At 46.4% G+C, this 21174-nt stretch overlaps 1 protein-coding gene across 4 annotated transcripts in view; it reads right to left on the reverse strand.

The window, feature by feature from the left end:
* Positions 1-18464, reverse strand: part of SORCS1 (sortilin related VPS10 domain containing receptor 1) — a 311800-nt gene extending 293336 nt beyond the window's left edge. For 3 of the 4 annotated variants that reach the window (XM_075026344.1, XM_075026343.1, XM_075026342.1), the window contains exon 1: positions 17361-18155. In XM_075026344.1, coding sequence (XP_074882445.1) covers positions 17361-18011 — 651 coding nt within the window. In that variant the 5' untranslated portion in view covers positions 18012-18155. Of the gene's footprint in view, positions 1-17360; positions 18156-18398 lie in introns of those variants that run through there. The other variant, XM_075026345.1, reaches the window with a different exon arrangement.
* Positions 18465-21174: the final 2710 nt, after the last annotated feature.

Here is a 21174-nt window from a genome sequence, read left to right on the forward strand (position 1 = left end):
CATGTCAAACCACCACAGGTGGTGGCTGAGAGAGATTACTTTCATTCAGAGATGCTGAGAACAAATAGCACAGTGTATGCATGGAAAGTCACAGCATGGAAAACTACTTTTAGGTAAACTCCTCCATCTAGGTCCCACCCTCCAGCAACTGTCTCTGCGCACCGAGTATTAAATTTTGGCTAGCAATGTTAATATCTGCCAATTTATCTCCTTCTAAGTCCTCCTCCAGGCTGTTTCACCAGTAACACAGGATTCACCTGTGCATAACTAGGCTTCATTGTTTTTTATCCTGGCTCTTATTCTCTTTCTGCCTCTTGTTACCAGCCAGTGCTTCTACATCACCAAAGTCCAAAATCCCCAACAGGAAATCCACACTCCTTCTCAAAAAGCTCACACTCTTCTTTTTGAATGAAATCAATCCAGCTGTCTGCACCTCAACTTGTGAAATGTTCTTTCCCCTCTAAAGTCTCTTTTTAGCCAATTCTGGCACTAAAACCACCCTTAACACCAGTTGTTTTGATTACATTACCCCAGTCCACAAGCCCTGCCTTCTTTCCTCCTTTTTCCATTGCCTGCTGTTTCACTTCTCAAGGCCATGTCCCACAAACCTAGTTTTCCAACACCATCACACTGTTTTGCTCTATCAGCAACTTCAATTTGTGGCTCCATTCCCTGGGCTTTCCAGGCAATGTCTTAGCACACTATTTCTCTAGCCCTACCCTTCCCTATTTTGCCAAGTCTTCTCTTATTCTCCAGTTAGCACCCCCACCACAACAGAGAGACTTCCTACCTGCTTAGGACACATCTCTTCCTTGGCATCTCTTCACCAGTAGAAAACACTTCAGACCACAGTATTTTTCTTCAGTTGTTGAGGTCACTCAGCACCAGGTTCTTCGAAAGCTTACCAGCAACAACTCAGCTTCTCTCCTAGAAAAGCTGTTCTTCAACAAACTACTTACAACTTCATGCAGTCCTACAAAAGACTGTTGTTGCTTTTCTACTCTTACTCCCTCTTATCTCTTCCTCCTCCTTAATCACTTATTCCTTCCACCTGGGAAGACAGAGGATTACAGCCAGCTGGGTCCCCTGCCTTTTAAGAGCTAATTTACACCCTGAGGGATTCTTTCAACTTCCTTCAAATTGCCTTCTGCTGCCTCTCACCACACCCTAAAATCAATGCTCATCTCTTGTGTGTTTGTGCCTGTCTGTATCTTCTTTATTATTATTATTATTTTCCTTTTAGAAGTGAATTATCTAATTCACAAAAAAACTTTACTAGGCTGAATCGAGTGATCACATAGTCAATGCGTTTGTAAACCTCATATTTCTGCTGCTTCTTGTTACCTGTTCACACATTTAAGGAAGAACCAATTATCTAGTCTACCTCCTGCCTAAGGACAAGACCATTGCAATCAAGTTCTCTGGCTCCTACGTAAAGCAATCCAGAGCATTCCTTGTAACTGTTTCTCCAGTGGAGGCTGTACCTACCTCCCTGATCATGGCTAACTGCCACTGTCAGTTCTTTGAGCCAGGAGTCAAATATTTGTCTTTAAAGCATTTCAGTGCTGCAAATGGAACATTGTACAGGATTTGCAATTATCAGGAAGAAGACATCTCTTTGTTCTGGGCTAAAACAACATCAGTGATTAACACTTTTAGAAGGTTCCTGCCTGGGTGGAAATCACATTATCTTAGGATCTCAGCTGTCAATCTACTCAGCAGTGAAAGGGGTCAGAGCAGTGAAAAACAGCTATTTGGGTTTTCAAATGTTCCTCTTGCAATCTATTCTCCCCTTGAGTTTCTGCCTAGTTAAGAAACAGCTGACCTGCCACACTCCTGACTTTCCACAGAGCCATCCTTAGTAAAGCTGAGATTGTTTCAGGAACAAAAAGGAATATTTGATATTCAAGTTACCTTCACCCTAACTTTACAGCAGCCAATAAGGATCGTTTTATAGAAAGCAAAAATTGCTGAGATTCATTTAAAAACTACCTTCCCAGCTACATTTTCTATCTGAATGTGTCAGAAGCCACAATTTCTATTCTGTGAGGGATTCAGACAGGCTGTTTGCTTTCTGTCCCAAGAAGGAAAGGTGAGACCGTGAAATTTCCCATGAAAATGAGTACCAGTAAACATTTTTCAGCTGATAATCAATAGCACCAAAGCATTTCCTTTGGATAAAGTCAGAACATTAAACATTAATTAAAACATGTATTTTAAGACATTTGAGATGTGGTTCCTGCCACTCCAGGGGTGTCAGTGGTAAAACCCCCACAAGTACTAGCTCAGAAAGGAAAACATTGTATTGCCTTTGAGACTAGCCCCTTAGGTATACATAGAGAGACTTGCCTCCTGCAGTGGCCTCATTGCCGAAAGAACTTGTTACCTTCAGCAAAATCCTTCAATGACATCCACTGTGTGACTAAGGAGACATAGCAAAGAGGAGACAGCTGGAAACAAAATCTCTCCAGGAGGGAGAAAGAATACGGTTTGTTCATAGAGCCCATTCCCAGAAGGGAAGGTGGAAGAGGACGGAGAAGCAATGAACTTTAACACTTCCTGGGAATGAGATGAAATATTACGTACTGTCCCATATACTCCACATATATAGTCAGTATAAAAGATGTGTCCATGATATGGCCTTAATACCTTGTCATAATCATGGTGCCAAATCAAAAGTCAACTGGGAATGTTTCTCACTACAGTTTTTGACACTATCAGAACGCAGACAATTTTAGTTGATACTTTAGTGTAGCAAATGCCACTGAAAATTACATACCCCCAAGAAATTTTCTGGTTTTGACTAAACTATATATCTAATGGAAAATTCTTCTGACAACTTTCTTTCCCCAAGTAGTTCTAATACTCGTGTTTAATGATTTATGTCTCAGTGGCGTTTTCAATTTACTGACGTCAACTGTCCTTTGTAAACCCAACACAGAAGGTGAATATTTAAAACTGTGTGTCATCTGTCTTCTTTTGTCCTTATTGCGATACTGCATTCATTTCCCATACTTCGTTATACCATATATTTCTGTGAAGAAGTATTTTCATCTTCTATCAGCTGCTTCTGCATAACATATTTCTGGATCATCTGAGTAGCTTGTTAGAAGGACAAATTTACTAATGGTTTGAAGTTTAATTCATACCATATAATCCAAATTCAGACGTCAACCACACAATTCCATATATTTAAGCAGGAGCACCAAATTACAGACATCTTTCCTTTTCTGTGAACTCTCTCCAACAAAGATCTCCATCTGTTTAATAATACGGTATGTCCTTATTTAAACAAAATGCTGTCTATATAGAGGATTAAGTACAAGTTTCCTGAGTAACATTTCATAATGAGATGCTGATTCCTTTGTACTATATTTTCTGCTCCTCGGAAAATTTCTCAAGGTATCTCTTTGCCCTACTTGCTCATAAAGGTTTGTTTCTCACCAAAATCCACCTTGTCAAACACAAGATTTCTCAGAAATTACTCTTTCTGCCTGGTCTTGCAATACCTCAGCGTTAGAAAGGAATAGAGATGGATTCTCCTTCTGCTTGCCACAAAGCTGTTCTTGGCTTCATCTAAGTGACTTCTGATTTACATGAGTGGAAAAGGAGCACAGACACAGACTCAACATTCCTCCTCAACTATTTCATTCTGAGATGGTGCCAGACGCAATGGAAAGATGGAAAGGATAGAGCAAGGCAGGCGATGAAATTTTCTTCTCTTTGTGTGTGCATGTTTCTTTCTCTTCCAGTCTGACAGGAGCACCGGTGATTTCTTAACTCTTTTTGGAAGGATCTTTGTAAAGTAGATTGGGGTTTGTTTTCTTATTTCCCTTTAAAGCCATCATTCAGATACCTCGGTGATAAGCCTGCCTTAAGAACTTGAACAGCACTGAAGAAAATCGGTGCTGCTGTACTAAGCACAGACATTGACAGGAATTTTAAAAGGACATGAGCAGCCATCAAAGCATAGGTAGATAATCCAGAGCACAAACATTTCCTGGAAATACTTGCTACACTTAACATCACTTTAAAAGTTCAAAGAAATGTCAGAGTATCTTTGGTTCACTCTGCTTTAAGAGAAAGCTGATGTTCACCTGCATTGAAGCTATACCTTACCCCCACCGTTCTTTGTTGTGAAAATAAAACGTAGTGAACCTGTCAAGACAGGGCTATTTCCCTGAGGAGGGCTGAAAGGGACCAGCACCCAGACAGGACAAAAGAACAGCAGAAATCAGTTCCAACTTGGGATAAAACTAAAAGGGGAGATTGAGAAGCAAGTGGGAAGCACCAGGAACATGCATTTCCTCCCTCCAAATCCATGCACAAATCAGACAAACCATCAGTATGAATATGGTTTTTGCTCCATTGGATCTTGTGTGTATCTATATCTTGTGTGCATGGGAAAATCACAAAGACAAGCTTTAACATTGGAATGACTCCTGGAGAGTGACAGCACTTAAGTCCCCTAGAGCCTGTTACACTTAAGAACAAAAATTGGAAGGGATGTAAACCTACTATTTCTGGGCTTCAGACAAGTGGTGGCAAAACCGGCCCACATCTCTGTACTGTGGGGATGCTGAATTTTGTCAGACCTCAGCTGTGATCCTGTCCAACAGCTCCTCAACTATCGAAGTAGCCTATTGCAATCCCAGCTCCTCGCCTAATTCTGAGCTGCATTACAAGGAATGAAGTCAAAGCTGAGGAAAAAGGGAAACAGTATGCTTTCTACAGAAGTTTGTCAGGAAGTTTTTGACAGTGTAAGAAGGAAGAGACTCTAGGAACCTGGGTCTTAAGGAAACTTTAATGACTAAATACAGAGCCCCATCCCAGTTGTTGCAGAACTGGCCCATTCCAAGCACTCAAAAAAAAAAAAAAAAAAAAAAAAAAAAAAAGAAAGAGATAGCTTTCATTCGCTGAGTTCATGAGTGGGGCTTTCTTAAGATTTCTCATTGTATTGGCTTTGTGTGGCAAGGTTTTGGGGGGGGGGGGTTACAGGGGTGGCTTCTGTAAGAAGCTGCTGGAAGCTCCCCCTGTGTTCGAGAGAGCCCACACCAGCCGGCTCTAAGACGGACCCGCCGCCGGCCAAGGCTGAGCCAATCAGTGATAGTGGTAACGCCTCTGGGACAACATTTTTAAGAAGGGAAAAAAGTTGGGACGGATAGAAATGGCAGCTGGAGAGAGGAGTGAGAACATGTAAGAGAAACAACCCTGCAGACACCAAGGTCAGTGCAGAAGGAGGGGGAGGAGGTGCTCCAGGTGCCAGAGCAGAGATTCCCCTGCAGCCCATGGGGAAGACCATGGTGAGGCAGGCTGTCCCCCTGCAGCCCAGGGAGATCCACGGTGGAGCAGATCTCCACCTGCAGCTCGTGGAGGACCCCACACCAGAGCAGGGGGATGCCCGAAGGAGGCTGTGACCCCGTGGGAACCTCACGCTGGAGCAGGCTCCTGGCAGGACCTGTGGATCTGTGGAGAGAGGAGCCCACGGAGCAGGTTTTCTGGCAGGACTTGTGACCCCGTGGGGGACCCACGCTGGAACAGTGTGCTCCTGAAGGACTGCACACTGTGGAAAGGACCCACGCTGGAGCAGTTCGTGAAGAACTGCAGCCTGTGGGAAGGACCCACATTGAAGAAGTTCGTGGAGGACTGTCTCCCGTGGGAGGGACCCCACGGTGGAGCAGGGGAAGAGTGTGATGAGTCCTCCCCCTGAGGAGGATGAAGCAGCAGAAAATAACGTGTGATGAACTGACCGTAAACCCCCATCCCCATCCCCCTGTGCCGCTGGGGGGGGGGCTTGGTAGAGAATCTGGGAGTGAAGTTGTGCCCGGGAAGAAGGGAGGGGTGGAGGGAAGGTGTTCTGAGATTTGGTTTTATTTCTTATTACCCTACTCTGGTTGATTTGTAATAAATTGAGTTAATTTTCCCCAAGCTGAGTTTGTTTTGCCCGTGACAGTAATCGGTAAGTGATCTCTCCTGTCCTTATCTCGACCCACAAGCTCTTTGTTATATTTTCTCTCCCCTGTCCAACTGAGGAGGGGGAGTGACAGAATGGCTTTGGTGGGCACCGGGCATCCAGCCAGGGTTAACCCACCACACTCAACTAGTAGTGATCCATTTCTTCTGGTTTAGCCAGTCTTTAATGTGCGTGTGGTCTTGTTTTCAAATTGGTTCTGCAAGGACATTTGGTGTCACCCGGCTTTGGAAGGAAGGCTAACGGGGCAGGAGCCTCTCAGTTGATGCTGGAAGTTGTGATGCACAATCCCCTAAACTAAGCACTGTGGTGGTACAGCCACATGCATTCCCCATCAGCGCTGAGTCCACCCTGCATCCTTGTGCCTATACTGGTCTTGTCCATCTGGAAGGCAGGAGGAGAAGTGGCAGGGAGACCCAGCAGGACCACCACGTTCACGCCGAAGCTTAAGCTCATTCCTCTCTGTGCAGAGGGTATTCCTGCTGGCAGTCAGCGCAGGGCTGCTGCCCAGACAGCCACCCCTTGCTAACACCTGCAGCATCCCATTTAACTGCTGCCTTGGCCTGCCAGTGTAGCTGAGATGTTTGACAGCATCAATGCAAGCTGCACCGGCTCGTGGGCTGGCCTGTTCATCATGGCAATTATTTGGGTTATGTTCACCTTTCATTAATAAACGCACGCATGCCTTCCCTCGCCCTTCGGCATTAAGGGAAGGCATCAGCACTCGCACACCTACACACACAGGTGTGTGCAGCACTCTCCTCGTGTGTTTATTGGGTTTTGGTTTTTTTAGGAATCACACTCCGAATGTGTTGCTGTCTCAGCTGTCACTGCTTGTCACATTACAATAACGACCGCTGCTTTCAGAAGCCAGTTCAGGTTGTTTAATCATTGCTTCCCTCCAAGCTGTCCATCACAGGGTGGTCGCCAGGCAACAGCATCAACAGACAGGGCCGTGGGTGGCTGGTGAGGAGGAGGAGGAGGAGGAGGATGGAGCACGCCACGGTTTGCAGGGAGGAAGAAGAACTCACGTTCCCACAGGAGAGGGAGGCACGGGAGCTGCTGAGTCTATCTGATGGGATCCCAGCCTGCAGCATGATGAAAATAACAGGGATTTCAGTGATTGCAGAATGCAGTGTTTTGGTGGAGGAAGAAAAGATGGCAGGACCCTGGACCATGGCACAGTAACGCAGAGCTGAGTTCCTTGCTCCAGCTCTCATAGCTGTCCACGGTCCAGCTCCCTCTATTACAGGTGGGATGGCACAGCCCTGCCATCCTGCCCAGCTCACAGCCATGGGCACAGCCTGCAGTTAGCGACAGCTGGAATCAACCATGTTTATTCCTTTAACAACTTTAAAATGAGTTGTTTGGGAGTGGATGAGGAGTTTCTGAAGAAAAAAGAAAGACCAAATGTCAACGTATAAAATTTGAGAATAAAATAGAAGGCAAGACTGAACTTGGAGCTTTTGATCCAAAAGATGAGCTGGAGAATGTTTTGGTTTGTTTTGCTTCATTTTGTTTTCCAGAAGATACACAATTAAACAGTCATTTGTCATTTAAACAAACAGATGCAGATCTGCATCAAAGCATCTTTGGGTTACAATAGCCTAAATAGTTATTACTAAACTTCAGCAGCTCTTCTGCAGAGATGCTAGGTCACTGGATCCAGGCTAAGTCCAGATCTATATAGCCCAGATCTATATTTCTCTTCTCTTTAGCCCAGGCTCTGTCCCCCTTAACGTATTGAAGGGACTGTGGAAACATGCATACAAAGAAGTGGAGGAGGTGTAGTGCAGTCCCTTCCCATGGTGCGCATACTATCTCAGGGAATAATTATTCTCAAAACTCCTCTACCTGGTGACATTTCACCACAGACCTATATACTATATATATTTACACTTACACATAGGTAAATTCTTCAGAAAATAACGTCCTCAAATATTTATTTGAATATTCAGTGGAATTCACTTCTCCTAGGTCTGTTTTCAAAGAATGTTCAGTGAAAGGTACTGGCAGCATTCTTGGCCAAGGCAGAGAACATTAAGCTGTTTCTAAAGTTTTATACTGACCCAGTCACATATGACCTCTTTCATCTACTGAAAATATACCTTGGATTTAAAATAAAAATACTCCATGCAAAGTCTATTCCAAATTATTAAATGGGTTCCATTCCCACATTACTGAGGGATTTCCCACTGATTTCTGAATCAGGAACTTCACACACACACAAAAAGTGCACCTGAGAAAATAACATATTGAGCAGGGACAATTTATGAAGAGAAAAACAAGCCTACATCTGTTATATAAAATATTTCCCTTGAATTATTTCTCAACCTTAAATGTAGTGGGGGAGGTGAGAATGAGGGAGGAAGAGAAACATTTGGGGAAAGACATGGGATGTCTCTGTTGGGTTATCTAAATAGCCTGAGATTTTCTAAAGAGCCTTTCACTTCCTTCTGACGACCTGCATGAAAATGATCTGCAAGAGCTCATGGCATTGCTGTCCTTAAATAATCACCAGCAAAGGTGATATAAAACCTAATACAAATAGGATGCAAGCACTGACACTGAGTTGGGGCCTGGTGTTGTAAGGGATCAAGAGCTTCCCACGTGTGGCTGAACACTCTCCACCCAAGAAAACCCCAGCCCTTCCATGCCTTCAGAACACGTTTGCCTCAAAATGCCAACTGCAAATCATCCCTTTCCATCTCTTCTCCTTCATCTTTTGATTTAACATATTTGTGCAAAGCATGGAAGACTCTGCAAATGGGCTCTTAGGTTCCAAGAGGCAGCAGGAAGCGATACACAGGGCATGGGGCACATATTTCTGGTGGCAGCCTGAAAACTGTCTTGAATGAATTTCAGATACCCTCTGTAAACACCATAAAGCCATATCTTTATGGACTAGATGCACTCCAGTATTTTTACCAGCCCAGACAGTCCAAGAATATCTTCCCTACCTTGCTGCTTCTGCATTGGGGAATGTAATATTACGGGGGAAAAAAAGTTTTGGGGTTTGTTTTTTTTTTAATGAGGGCAATCTCTCTGGCAGTGAAGGTGGGTGGTGTTTGCTGTTACCATGTAATTTGCTGCCTTACGTACACGCGGTGGTCTCCTCGCCCTGCCCTGAGGCTCCTCAGCCACGCTGCCCACAGCACAGCTGGGTCAATCCCTTCATCCCGCTCGAGCCACTCGCTTGACATGGGCTTTGTCACATCTGGGCTATCTCTGAGTTTTCCCTCCAGGAAAAGAGAAATCACAAGGCCTGTGACTCCCTTCACCTTCCTGCCCCTGCAGAAGCAGTTCTGCTCCTCACCACAGCACAGGGGCAGAGCACGGGAGGCTCTGCCCCAGCATGGGCTGCTCACGGCGGGGACACCCGGCACTGACATCCCTCCGTAGCAGCAGAAATAGGTCCAACTTCTCACCTTCCTCGCCCGCACCACCTAAATCTCCATCTCTGTCCTCAGCCTTCTCCTCCCCGCACGCCTCGTGTCAGGAGCACCTCAGCACAGCCTGCCCTGATCATGTCCCTGGCATGGCAGCACACGGGGGAGAAGTTCAGAGGCAGCTTTGAGTCCTGGTGTGCTACCACAGGAGAACATCGCTCCCCTCTTTAGGGACAATTAAGTTCTTGGAGACCCTCTAAAAGAAAGGAATTACATTTTAGGACATATCCTAAAATATCCTGTTTGTTCTCAAAGTACTTTCCTTTTATGTTCCCCAAGGAGAGAAAGTGCAGTACCAAGTAAAAGTATTATTGTGTTACCAGCACTGAGAATTAGGGATTAAGGGCTCTCATGTTAACTGTTGTTTGATTTAAGAGATAGCCAAAAAAATCGCAAGTGGCACAAAAATCATTTTACTGCATCAACTTTTATATGCATTTAAAATTCCAAAATAATTAGTCTATCACCCAATGCTGCCATTTGAATTGGAATCAAGACCCATTTTCATTTAACACAGAAATGTCAATTAGAGCTGCGAGAGTCATTGATTTTTTGGTTTGCTGGCCAGATATTAAAAAAAAAAAAAAAAAAAGGAGAGAAAAGAAGTGCCTTGTGTCAGTCTGACTTTTTTTTCTCCTCCTATGAAATGAAAACCTGAATGTAGCTTTGGTTCTGGATGAACAGGATCCAGTAAACACAGCTTTTATGATAATATCAGTTGCCCAGATATAGGCAAATATAGTTTGAGATGCTCTACCATTCCCAGGTCTGGGCGTGGGGTAGGATGCAGGACCCACAGGAGGCCCTTGCCCTGTGAAGCAGCAGGTAGAGGCAATATCATCTCAAATGTCACTAGATGCCTCTGTGTCGGACACTGAACCAAGGTTTCTGTATCACTGGGTCATTTTTAAATACAGAATAAAATAATTGGAAATCCATTATGAAAATGCTGCCTTGAAACAAAACAATGAAAAAGTGTTACTTTAAACTTTCACGATTTTGGCTTGTTTGGGGCTGTTTCTTAGGAGCCTTGGGATCAAAAGGAAATCGGTGTGAACCTATGAAATGTTCTTGCCAAGCTACAACAGCATTTTCCAGAGGAAAATGTCTTTGATGGGGCAGTTTCACTCGCCTCCCTGGAGCTCTGCACAACGTGAGGGTTGTATTCAGTCTGGCAGAGTAAGAAAGGCCCAGAGGACGCCAGATTGGCCAAGGCCAATGCTAACCTTGCGCCCCTTCCCATGTAAAACCGTATCATGACTGAATGGGTCAGAATGGTCTCTAACCTCTCCAGAATGAATTGAGGACTACTGACCTCCTTGCTTCTCCCTCTGGACAGACCTCATCATGATTGCCAGGTCAGGGAAATACAAAAGTCTTATTTGAAGTCAGGAGGAAAGGGAGAAAATCCTTTTCTATTATAAAGTACAGTATTAAGAAGATTGAAAACTATAACCCTATTGCTTTATACAGTTTATAGCCTCTCGATATTGCATGAATGCCAGTTGCAACTGTCTGAGCTCTTCCATTATTCTCCTTAATCTCCCCTCGTGATGGGATTTGCATACCCACCTGTCAGTCTGGGTGGAAGCTCCTCATCATCTCCCAAACCCTTTCACAGAGACCAGATTCACATGACAAGCCCTTCTTCTAGTCCTCATAGATTCTCTTTCACCCACTGCTTTCTCTCAGTGCACGGCTATTCTTATTAACAATTTCCCACGTATCCTATTTCATATTCTGTATATGAAAAGCCTACATTTTATCCAGTCAAGAAATATATCTAGAGATAGACTGCAACACAGAAGAAAGAGCTACTACGGCTGTTGATTCGTTTTTGCCAAATCAAACACACACAAAAAAACCCCGAAACAAAAACACCTCAAAACCTTCTCTTTAAAGAAATAAAGTCATACTCAAAGTTACAGAATTTTTTTAGTATTTTCTCTCACTGAAGGCTTGTTTTTAAAGGAGGCTTCGTATCTAGAATGGAAGTGGAGTATTTTATGATCTACACAGTAGTAAATCAAGTTCAGAAGACCAAAATTTGAAACAGGGGACTTCCAGCAATACTTTAATTTGACTTGATTTTTTTCTGGCTTGAATCCCCATTTTTGTTTCCTCACTTTTTATTCCCTTCCTAAATACATTCTCATTAGCTCTAGCAAGAGACTAGCCTGAAACAGTCTCAGCAGCTGGTGCATTATACTATTAATACTATTATATATTGTTGTAATATGTAAGCGATACATACTACGTCTCACTGAAGTATTTTAATGCAGGCATCCTTCTCAGATGAATCTTTTTTGGGACCTGTTTCCTGCACCCTAGGAACCAATCTAAATGTAAAGCAACTGGCAGTGGGGTCATTCCTTACCATGGGTCTCACTGCGTATCTGGCCCTGGGCTCCACATCCATATTCATTTCCTTAAAATTCCTCCTCTATAATAATGCAGTTGCCACGGGAGGAAGGGAGCAATGGGCTATCGCAGTGTCATAGAACATAATGCCGATCACTCACGGGATGATGTTGGCAGATTCTTAATCCATCCCTGGTAGTTTTACACTGGAGCCACAGCTCTGCCAGCAAGGCAAGGACAGAGGGTACCAACTACAGCCTGTTGCATGAACACAGCATCTGAGCAAAGAAGTCTCAGAGTGCGAACATGTGAAAAGTGACATTTTGACTATGATCCCCCGTTCTGGTCTGAACAGAAGAGCACTGGCAATCTGAGATACTTTTGCCGTGCCTTTACTGCCTCACTTGTAAAAGGGAATACATTTGTTATCATCTGCATGGAATTGTGTTCATCAAAAGCAAAAATCTGATTCAAATTTGAGCTCTTGGGAACCTGACTCCTAGAAATTCACAGTTCACTTTCCACAACCTGTCTTACAAGCAGATACAGAAAGAACAGCGCTTGCTTGATTTAGCAAACCAGAGGCTGAAAAGGAATATGATCACTGCCTGTAAAATAATTCCAGGGGGTGTAAGTGCCAGAGAGGGAAAATAACTTTAATTAAAAGGCACATGCACAAATGAAAAAAAAAAAAATTAATCTAAATTGCCCAATGGCAATGTTAGAACAGAAATCAGACAGAAGTTTCCAACAGCCAGAATTCTGTTTCCACAGAATAAGGCTTGTAACAGCTACCCAGAGAGGAAGAAGGCAATAGGAGGGTGGGTTAAAAGAAACCCAACTGTTTTTAAGATGCAGTTTGATCAGTTTATGGCTGCAGGATGCAGTACCTGCTGCAGCCCTGTGCCATTCTTGAGGTTCCTAATTTACAAAGTAGGTTTGAACGCTTCAACTGAAAATCCAACAACACGTTACTCACAATTACTTTGTCCAGGAGGAAATACAATGCATTGGAAATATATAGGTGCATTGTTATTCTGCCTTACCTGTGCCCAGTTTGTCCTGTCGATAACATCAAGTAAAATCTTGCAAGTAATACCTAATGTAGAGTCTCATCTTGCCTAAAAGCTCTCCCATAAGAGACCTAACTCTTCCCCTGTTGTCTAGGGTAATCACCTGACAACAGCAATGATGACTTTGCAGGCTTCATCCTGCACTGGACCCATCAGTTGTATTGATTTTCTACTGTGGATGGAATATAAAACCTTTCTGGCCATGGATGTTTTGCATCTGGTCCAGACTCCATGTCCATCAGTCTGTTGAGGATCTTCTGTTGTGGAGGACCTATAAGAAGCTCAGCTTTGTCTTTCCAGCCATGTAAATCACAGCAGTTTAAACCAGCTGTTTAAAGGTACCGTGACCATGTAAAAGCCAATCCCCAGATGTGCAGGAAGGTACGTGCTCGAATTCTTTGCCTGACACTTTGAGATCTACACCAACGTCCAGCCCAGAAGAGCACTCTGTCCAGTGCAAGGCAACAGTAAACTGCCTTATTAAGTGAATGTGAAACCCATGCTGCCCTCCTTCACAGCACCACATTACAGCACAAACTATAGCATCAAGGCTCTTGCTCAGACTCCTTTACCATCTGACCTCCTCCAATTTTTTTGCTCTTTGTCCAGGGTACTTTCAAAATGAACAAGCAAGGCACTAATCTCACTCCAAGCCAGTCCAGGACAGAAGCAGTCTTGGTTTCTTGTAAGCTCCAAGAACCATCCATATCCCAAAAGCTCATAATGGATGTCTCCTAGAGATTTGCTTCTCCCTATTAAAACCAAGTCTCTATTTTAGCTCCACACACAAATCTTTGCTAGCGGTTTTCTCCTAGTCTATAGCATAGCATTAAGAGAGCTATGGGGACTCCAAATCTACAGTGTTTGGATACACCACATCAGGAAGTACATTTGATATCTCTGCGAGCTGGGAAACCTGCCAACTTCCACACCAATGATGAAATCTCTTCAGTGGTGCAAAAAGGCAGGAGATCTCACTTGTGTGTCTTGTAGCAGAGATTTGAGAAAGATTTTATCTCATAGGATCATTTACTCCAGTTTCTACAGAGGCCAGTGGAAAGACTCTCAGGATGTATCAATGCAGGTAAATTAAGCAATACCAGGACCCATTCACAGACTCAATAGCCTATACTCTTTACTATATTGTCAAAATGGTTCCAGGCAGGGTGCTGGCATGGGCCAGTTAACACCTTCCTGGATCATCCCCAGACAGTCTGGGACTTAGTACAAGCCAAAGACCATTTCCAGCACCCAATTTAGCTGCAGCCACTCTTCTCTGTTTTGCAGACTTGAAAGAGCTCAGGACTGTGGAGATGACAGCCAGCCTTGTGTGGCCTCGCTCACCTTCACTGGAGTCAGAGAAAGCCTGAGGCCCACCTGTGTTTTAATACAACACCTGATACACTCCCAGTGCCATCCTTATCGGTCGTCTGACAATCCAGGCTCCCTACACCTATGCTCTCCTCTGGGGAGCTCCTGCTGACTGCACCGGTTAAAAAGCCAAGGTGGACAGGAGCGATTAGTGCCCATGTGAAGCATGTCCCGACAGATGTGAGCTGGGCACACTCCAAATGTCTGGATACGGATATTGTCCTGGAGGGTAAGCTGCCCAGGGAGTACCTAAAGTCATTGGTGGGTCAAAATAATCCCTGATGTAAGCTAATTTATGTTGGTGGAGTTATACCTGGATGACCTGGACTATTATTTATTATTCTTATTGTACCCGTGGCTGAGCATACACCGAGTTCATCCTCAGAGCAGAATGCCATCAGTTAGATGGTGCCCACACTCAACATGAAATCACAGCCAAGCCTGAAAGAAGCTGCAACACTGAGAACAATCCCTTACAGAAATTAGGAGTCTTTTCAGGGGTCCCTTCTCCTCCATCAGAAGCATTGCAATTATATCCAAACCGCTACCAAAATAAGGATACAGGGAACCACACTGAGGCTGACAGAATCAGGTACATTGCAATAGAAAAACTTGGTGGTGACGGTGCTTTAATTTTCCAGCTTTTCCGTCTAAAGGAATCTCAAATATTTGGGGCTTTGTTTTGGATTTTTCCTGTACTCACACAGATGCTGCAAACAATGATCATCTTCATAGTGCCCCTGTGCCTGGGTGAAAGGCAAAAGCTGTTTGACGGCAGCACTCACAGAGCACAGAAGAATGAAAATGTGAAGAGGTGTGCTGCATCCCCCCGCCACAGCAGGGAAACGCAGGCAGGAAGCTGGCAGCTCCTGCTGCTGGAGTGCAGCCAGGGCACCGGGGTTACACAGCATCCCTTGCAAGCAGCACCACGGGATCCTCTGCAACCCCCATGCAGGCAGAACTACGTACGTTGTACCCTAAAGGAAGCATTTCACCCCAAGCCCCTCGCACTCCCAGCTCCTTCACAGATGAGTGCCCAAAACCTCCATGCAGAGACAGTGGGTCAGTGCCGCTTTGGGCTACCTACCGAACACACGCCATTGCTTCAGCTGAGCCCGGACAAGCCTGTCATGCACCCAAGTCCTGCTGGGGCCCAGCTTCATTTCGTGTTGCGAGGGAGTTGCAGTCACAGCACAAGATAGCACAGCACTGCCACAGCCGCCAACAGCAAGGTGGGAGCATAATCTTCCCATATGCAATGCAACCCACAGTTCTTTGGGAAAGACAGTAGCAAAATATTCCCCCACAGCTCCCTGAAAACATTTGTACACCAAGACACTCAGAAAGTAAATCAGTCCCTGGCATTAACAGTCCACAGTGGACAGAAGCATACATACACGTATATGTATACCTAAACACATATATGTGTTTTATTATACACAACAATATATGTGCCTCTTGATAAATGTACATATGAAACATAACCACAGTGACAGAGCAGGAAAACTGATGCCTGCTGGATGACTTTTTAAATCAAATGGGTCACTTTAAACCAGTGTCAGCATCAATTCAGTTTGTATGAACAGACCTGAGTTCCTACAAGGCAGCTTCTGTTCGCACAACTACGTAAGAGACAGGCTAGCTGAGTTGTAAAGAAAGGGGAAAGTCCTTCAAAACGGAGATGACAAGTATTCCTCTGTCAATTAATTGATTAAAAAGCTCCTGATGAGACCATAAAACCATGTCCCAATTAACTAGTGCTGAACCCCACAGTGAGGTGCTTATGACATCCGCTATAATTCTAAATCGGGTGGCTGTGATGTACCTCAATACAATCTATAGCAAAAGGAATTCATAATGATTAGACCATTATTTCAAACTGTTATCAGGCTCCTAGTACTAAAAGCTGAAAGGGAGGCCAAGGATTTCTGTCAAGCAGCCAGAAACCTTCTGGCATTACAGCTGCAGACACCTTAGAGGAGAAGAGCCTAAGTCCCCCTTTCTCCTGGGAAGTTGTAGGGGCAACGACCATGAAGAGCCAGCATCCCTTTCTCTCTTATTAGCATTCTGCTTGCTGCCTCTAAGAGGCAAAGTGGCAGAAGTTGGAGCATTCAGACAGACAGATCCCCTGACTTCTGCTAGCCCACGAGCAGAGTTAACGGCAGGCAGAAAGCATGCCAGGCAACTCACTCTGCCTTCCCCAGGCCTCAGCCCTCTGGCTCCAGGTTACCTCCACAGCAGAGGCTGGAGGGATACGGGGCTCAAGTTAACTTGGTAACTTTGATGCCATGACTGTTGCTCTAGCCTGGAAACCAGTCACATACTTGTCCGGCTGGTTTTGTCCTGCTTGGCTCATGTCAGAGCCGTTCTGCTGCTATTCATGAGAAAGGTCCAGGTTACGGGGAAGAGACAAGAACTGTCCATTTTAACACCTTGGCGACAGGAGGCAAAAAAAGCACCTTTATCCCCTGCACCGAGGCACCGCGGAGATGAAGTCCCGAAGCCCTCCAGCATCTCCCCACCAGCAGGGCCTGGGGATGAGCCCTTGGGCTGACCGGGCTCTGGGGGCCGGGAGGAGGAGGAGGAGGAGGAGGAGCAGCACCAGAGGGGCTTTCCCAGGCCTTGCTTGCAGCTGAGCCCCCCCCAGGCTCCCGGCGGGGGTTACCGCGGGGGAAAGGCAGGGTGCAAGGCCGGATCCCCCGCAGCCCGACCTTTCCCCTCCCGGCGGCGGGCGGTGGCAGTGGTTTATCCCTCTCTGCCTCCGGGGTGTGGGAGAAAGGGGCTGTGCTCCGGTTTATCCCTCTCTGCCTCCGGGGGGGGGGAGAAGAGAGTTGGGGGGGGGGGGGGGGCCGTGCTCAGCGGGCGGGCGGGCGAAAGTTTTTTTTTTTTCTTTGCTCCAGAAGAATGGCCCTTTTGAAGCACTTCTGCCCCACTGCACACTGCTAAGCGAAACCAATCCCCGGCGCCCGGAGGCGCAAAATCCCCCCTTGGAAGAAGAAAAAACCCAGCACCCCCCCCCACACACACACCCCCCGAAAAGGCAAAAAAAAAAAAGACGGAAAAAAAAAAAAAAAAGGAAAACGAGGAGGAAAGCGAGCCCGCAGCCCGCCGGCCCCCCGCGGCGGCGGTACTCACGCTGCTGTTGTGCCCGGACCAGTGCACCATGGCTTGGTTGTGCGCCGAGTCGCCGGCGAGGGCGAAGGTGGTGCTGCCCAGCCGCAGCTCCTCCAGCCCGAAGCGGGCGGCGCCGGCGTCCCCCGGCTCCCGCCCCGCGGCGCCGCCGCCGCCGCCCGGCCCCGCGGCGCCCCGCGGGCTCCGGCCCCGCCGACGACGGCCCCGGGCCGGCCGGGCGGCCGCCGGCGGGGAGCCGTGGCCCCGGAGAGGTCGGTCCTCGGCGGGAGCCGCCGCCGCTGGGGGCCGGCTCTCCCCGGCCGCCTGCCGGGGCTCCCTCGTCGGCCGCCGGCTCTCCCGGCCGCTGAATTTGGTCCCCGCCGGAGCAGGGGCGAGGGTCGCTTGCAGCCCGGCATCCTCCGGCTCCTTGCCGGCCCCTCGCCCTCTCTCGCCTCCCTTCTCCCCGGGGAACCTCCTCTGGTCCTTTTCTCCTCGGTCGGTCCTCAAGTGCATTAATAATCCCTGCTGCGGATGTTGCTGCTGCGGCTTCACCTGGGAATGGCAGGATCTGCAAGTTATTTCTGCACCGGTAAAGCCAAAAGTGAAGAGGAAAAGCCATGTCCAGTACAGGAGAGCAACGTGCCAGGCTGGGTACCAGCCAGCAACTTTTTCCATCGCTGCTGACTGCTGATGAGTGCGAGGGAGAAAGAGCACGAAAGAGCGAGCAGGAGCGAGGAGAGCGGGGTGCTGCCGATTTACCCGCCGCGGGGTAAACACAGCGGGAACTCCACAAAGTTTCAGACTCTGCTGTGTTAGATGCAGCCGGGGGGTAGGGGAGATCGCTTTCTTCCCCCCCCCTCTTTCCCCCCCCCTTGTTTTCTTTTCCTTCTTTTGCACTTTTTTCCTGTTTTCTTTCTTTTTTCCCCCTCTTTTTTCTCCCCCCCCCCGCCCCCCCAAGACTGGCGTTGCTGATCAGGCTTTTGATGGAAGGCAAAGCCACAACCACACGGGGGAGGAGCTGAATTGAAATCAAGAGAGAGAGGGAGAGAGAGAGGAGCAAACCCTGGCTGGTGATTTCTCCCGGCTGCCTCCGTGGAAGTCCCAGCTCGCTCCTCTCCCGCTCGCTCTCTCTCTGCTCGCTCTCACTTCGCCGCTTCTGCATCACACTCCTCCCGCAGGACGCCCCACGTGTGCTTCGGGAGTGATTGGTTACTCACCCCCCACACACACACACACGCACTCCAAGAAGGACTTACCCCAACTTTGAAACTCAAATCCCCCGATCCCTTCCTCCCCTGCGTTTCCCATCAGCTCAAACCCCTAAAACCTGCTCCCCGACGTGCTAAAACCACCGCATGTGGACTGGAAGCAAACGTGTAAAGTGAAGGAGTAATACATACGTATAAGCGTACATACGTGTGTGTATAGTCTTCCCAGGGGAAATATTGTAACTCGATTAATTAAGCGGCCTTATATGTCTGAGCAGGCTCTGAAATGCCCCTTCCTTCCCCCCTGGGACTGATGTAAATGCACTGGAGTTGCTGGGAATAGGCAACCGTGCTTGATTTCACCGAGGGAAAGTCGCATTTCTACCCCTCCGTTCCCTCCTCTGGCTCTGCTTCGCTGTACCGTCATTTACAGTAGCTGCCTATGTTTAGATAAATCACTCGGGCATGGCAGAGATGTATTCACATAAATGCTGATAGAGACAGGGACAAGCTTTTGGAAATGAAATGACAGCAGTTGGTGGCAGGAGAGAGGGAAAGAGAGATTTCCTCACCCCTGGTTTATCAGCAGAAAAAAACCCCTTTCTGCTCTAGCTTGTTTCTCCCATTTTCAGGACCAGCAATTTCTCCCCCGGGAGCTGTGCTCCTCTCTCACTAGATATCTTCCGCAGGGAGCACTCACTAGTGGTGGCCAGAGAAGATCACCAAGCCCTGACTGCAGAGGCTGGTGTCTGCTGGCCACGGGAGCCGCTGGTCCCTTACTGCAGGCAGCGCCGTTGGTGGCTGCCCATGCAGCGGGACAGGGGCCCGAGCTTTAACGGGCACTTCCAAATGCCCACGCGCTTTAAGACTGGAGGGAATTAAGGGCTCTTCCACTGGAATTTTATTCCATCCCCATCTGCCTGCTCTCACTCATTCCCGTTTGATTTCCAGGAGAGTTTATTTTTTAATTAATGTTTTTAACGTTTCCTTCCTGACATGGAAGACTTTATCGTATTTTTTGGCAGGGCATTTCAGAAAGAGATTTACAGATTTGTTCCACATTCTTCTAGAGATTTCACTCAAATGCTCATGGGTGACACATCTTGGGATATTATTAGCACAAGACCACAGGCGAAGGGAGACTCAGTAATTGAGGCTGGGCCTAACTTCATGCTACTTACAACAATGATGGATTGTCTGCCATGGAACCACCAGACCTCAGCTAAATCTACTGTAAACCAATTAACTGTGTACCTGTTTCCATATCTCCCAGTTAAATGGTTACTATTAGTTACAGCCTGTCGGTAATAATAATTAACAATTTGCACTTAAACAACTCCTTTGCTTTACTAACCCCAAAGCTCTTCACAAAGTCCACTGAATTTTACTCTTGTTGTATAAACGGGGGAAACTGAGTCACAGTGCGATCAGCAAAGCACCAAGCATTGGAGATGGAGCTACCTTATTATCGACCCAATCATTTGTCTTCTATAAAATAGATTGATCAGACTGATCTATCACAAAGGATGCACTAAAGAGTGACACCTTCCTAGGACAAGTCTCTTAAAGAGGCTTTAATCTAAAGGGTCAAAATTCAAAGAGATGAGTGGGCGAGACAGAAAAAGAACTTGGAAGAAAAAAACTAATAAAAGGTCAGAGGAAATTTCTCCTGGGATTGTAATGGAAATTTGCATGCCAATGAGTGGCTAAGGCTAATGAGAGAAACAATCTAGCTGTCTCATTTAGGCAGATGATTATCTCTGGATTGTGATGAGTGACCAGTGAGTGATATGGATGTGCCTGGTAGAGCACACCTTATACACTGTGAGTACACTACACCTGCGGAGCTCTTCAGCAAATGCACACAGGAGTCAGTCATGGAGAGAAAATACTGGATCCGACCAGAGGACAACAGCCACTTTTTCCAGCATAACCCTTGTTGTGGGTGGATGTAAGACAGAGATGTACAGTATAAGCCTTTCCCTGATCCTTATTTCCAGGAATCATCAGTTTAGGAGATTCCGGCAGCAGAAACTGCACCTGATCCCTTATGTTTAATAGCTACGGATGGACCTGTCTTCCCTAAATTTGTCTAATCTTTATTTATAGTCTTGGTGTCTGAGACATGCTGTGGTAGTCAATTTTACAATCTGATTATGTGTGCTTTTGAATACTCATGGTCTGCACTTATCTGAGAGACATTTTACATCGCCATAATCTAATCTTGTTGCCAGCCATCTTTCTGCTGCAGATGATGTGATGATTGAGCCATCAGAGATAAGAAGCCAGAGTCTTTGGCACAAAAGAATAATCCCCTGTCTTTTGATGTAAGGGATAGCTTTCGGAGTTGGGAGCTACAGTAAGCCCCTATGCTGTCATTGGAGAGAAGCTGAATTCATACACTCGGCCAAAAAGAAGCGCTGGTGGGTAGTGACTGAACTCCATGGCCATCGCTCACGAGAAAGGAAAGGCTGCACTCGTGGGTATCCTGACCTGAGGTTACACCTGATCAGACGTTTCAATAGCACAGACTACACCACATGTCCAGCTCCAACCTCTGATGAGAATGTATTTTTCATCAGAGCTGCTAGAGTACCTGATCAGGAGACTGCTCTTCTGTTTCACACGGC

The sequence above is a fragment of the Buteo buteo genome, chromosome 4 (assembly GCF_964188355.1).
Source record: "Buteo buteo chromosome 4, bButBut1.hap1.1, whole genome shotgun sequence".
NCBI lineage: Eukaryota > Metazoa > Chordata > Aves > Accipitriformes > Accipitridae > Buteo > Buteo buteo.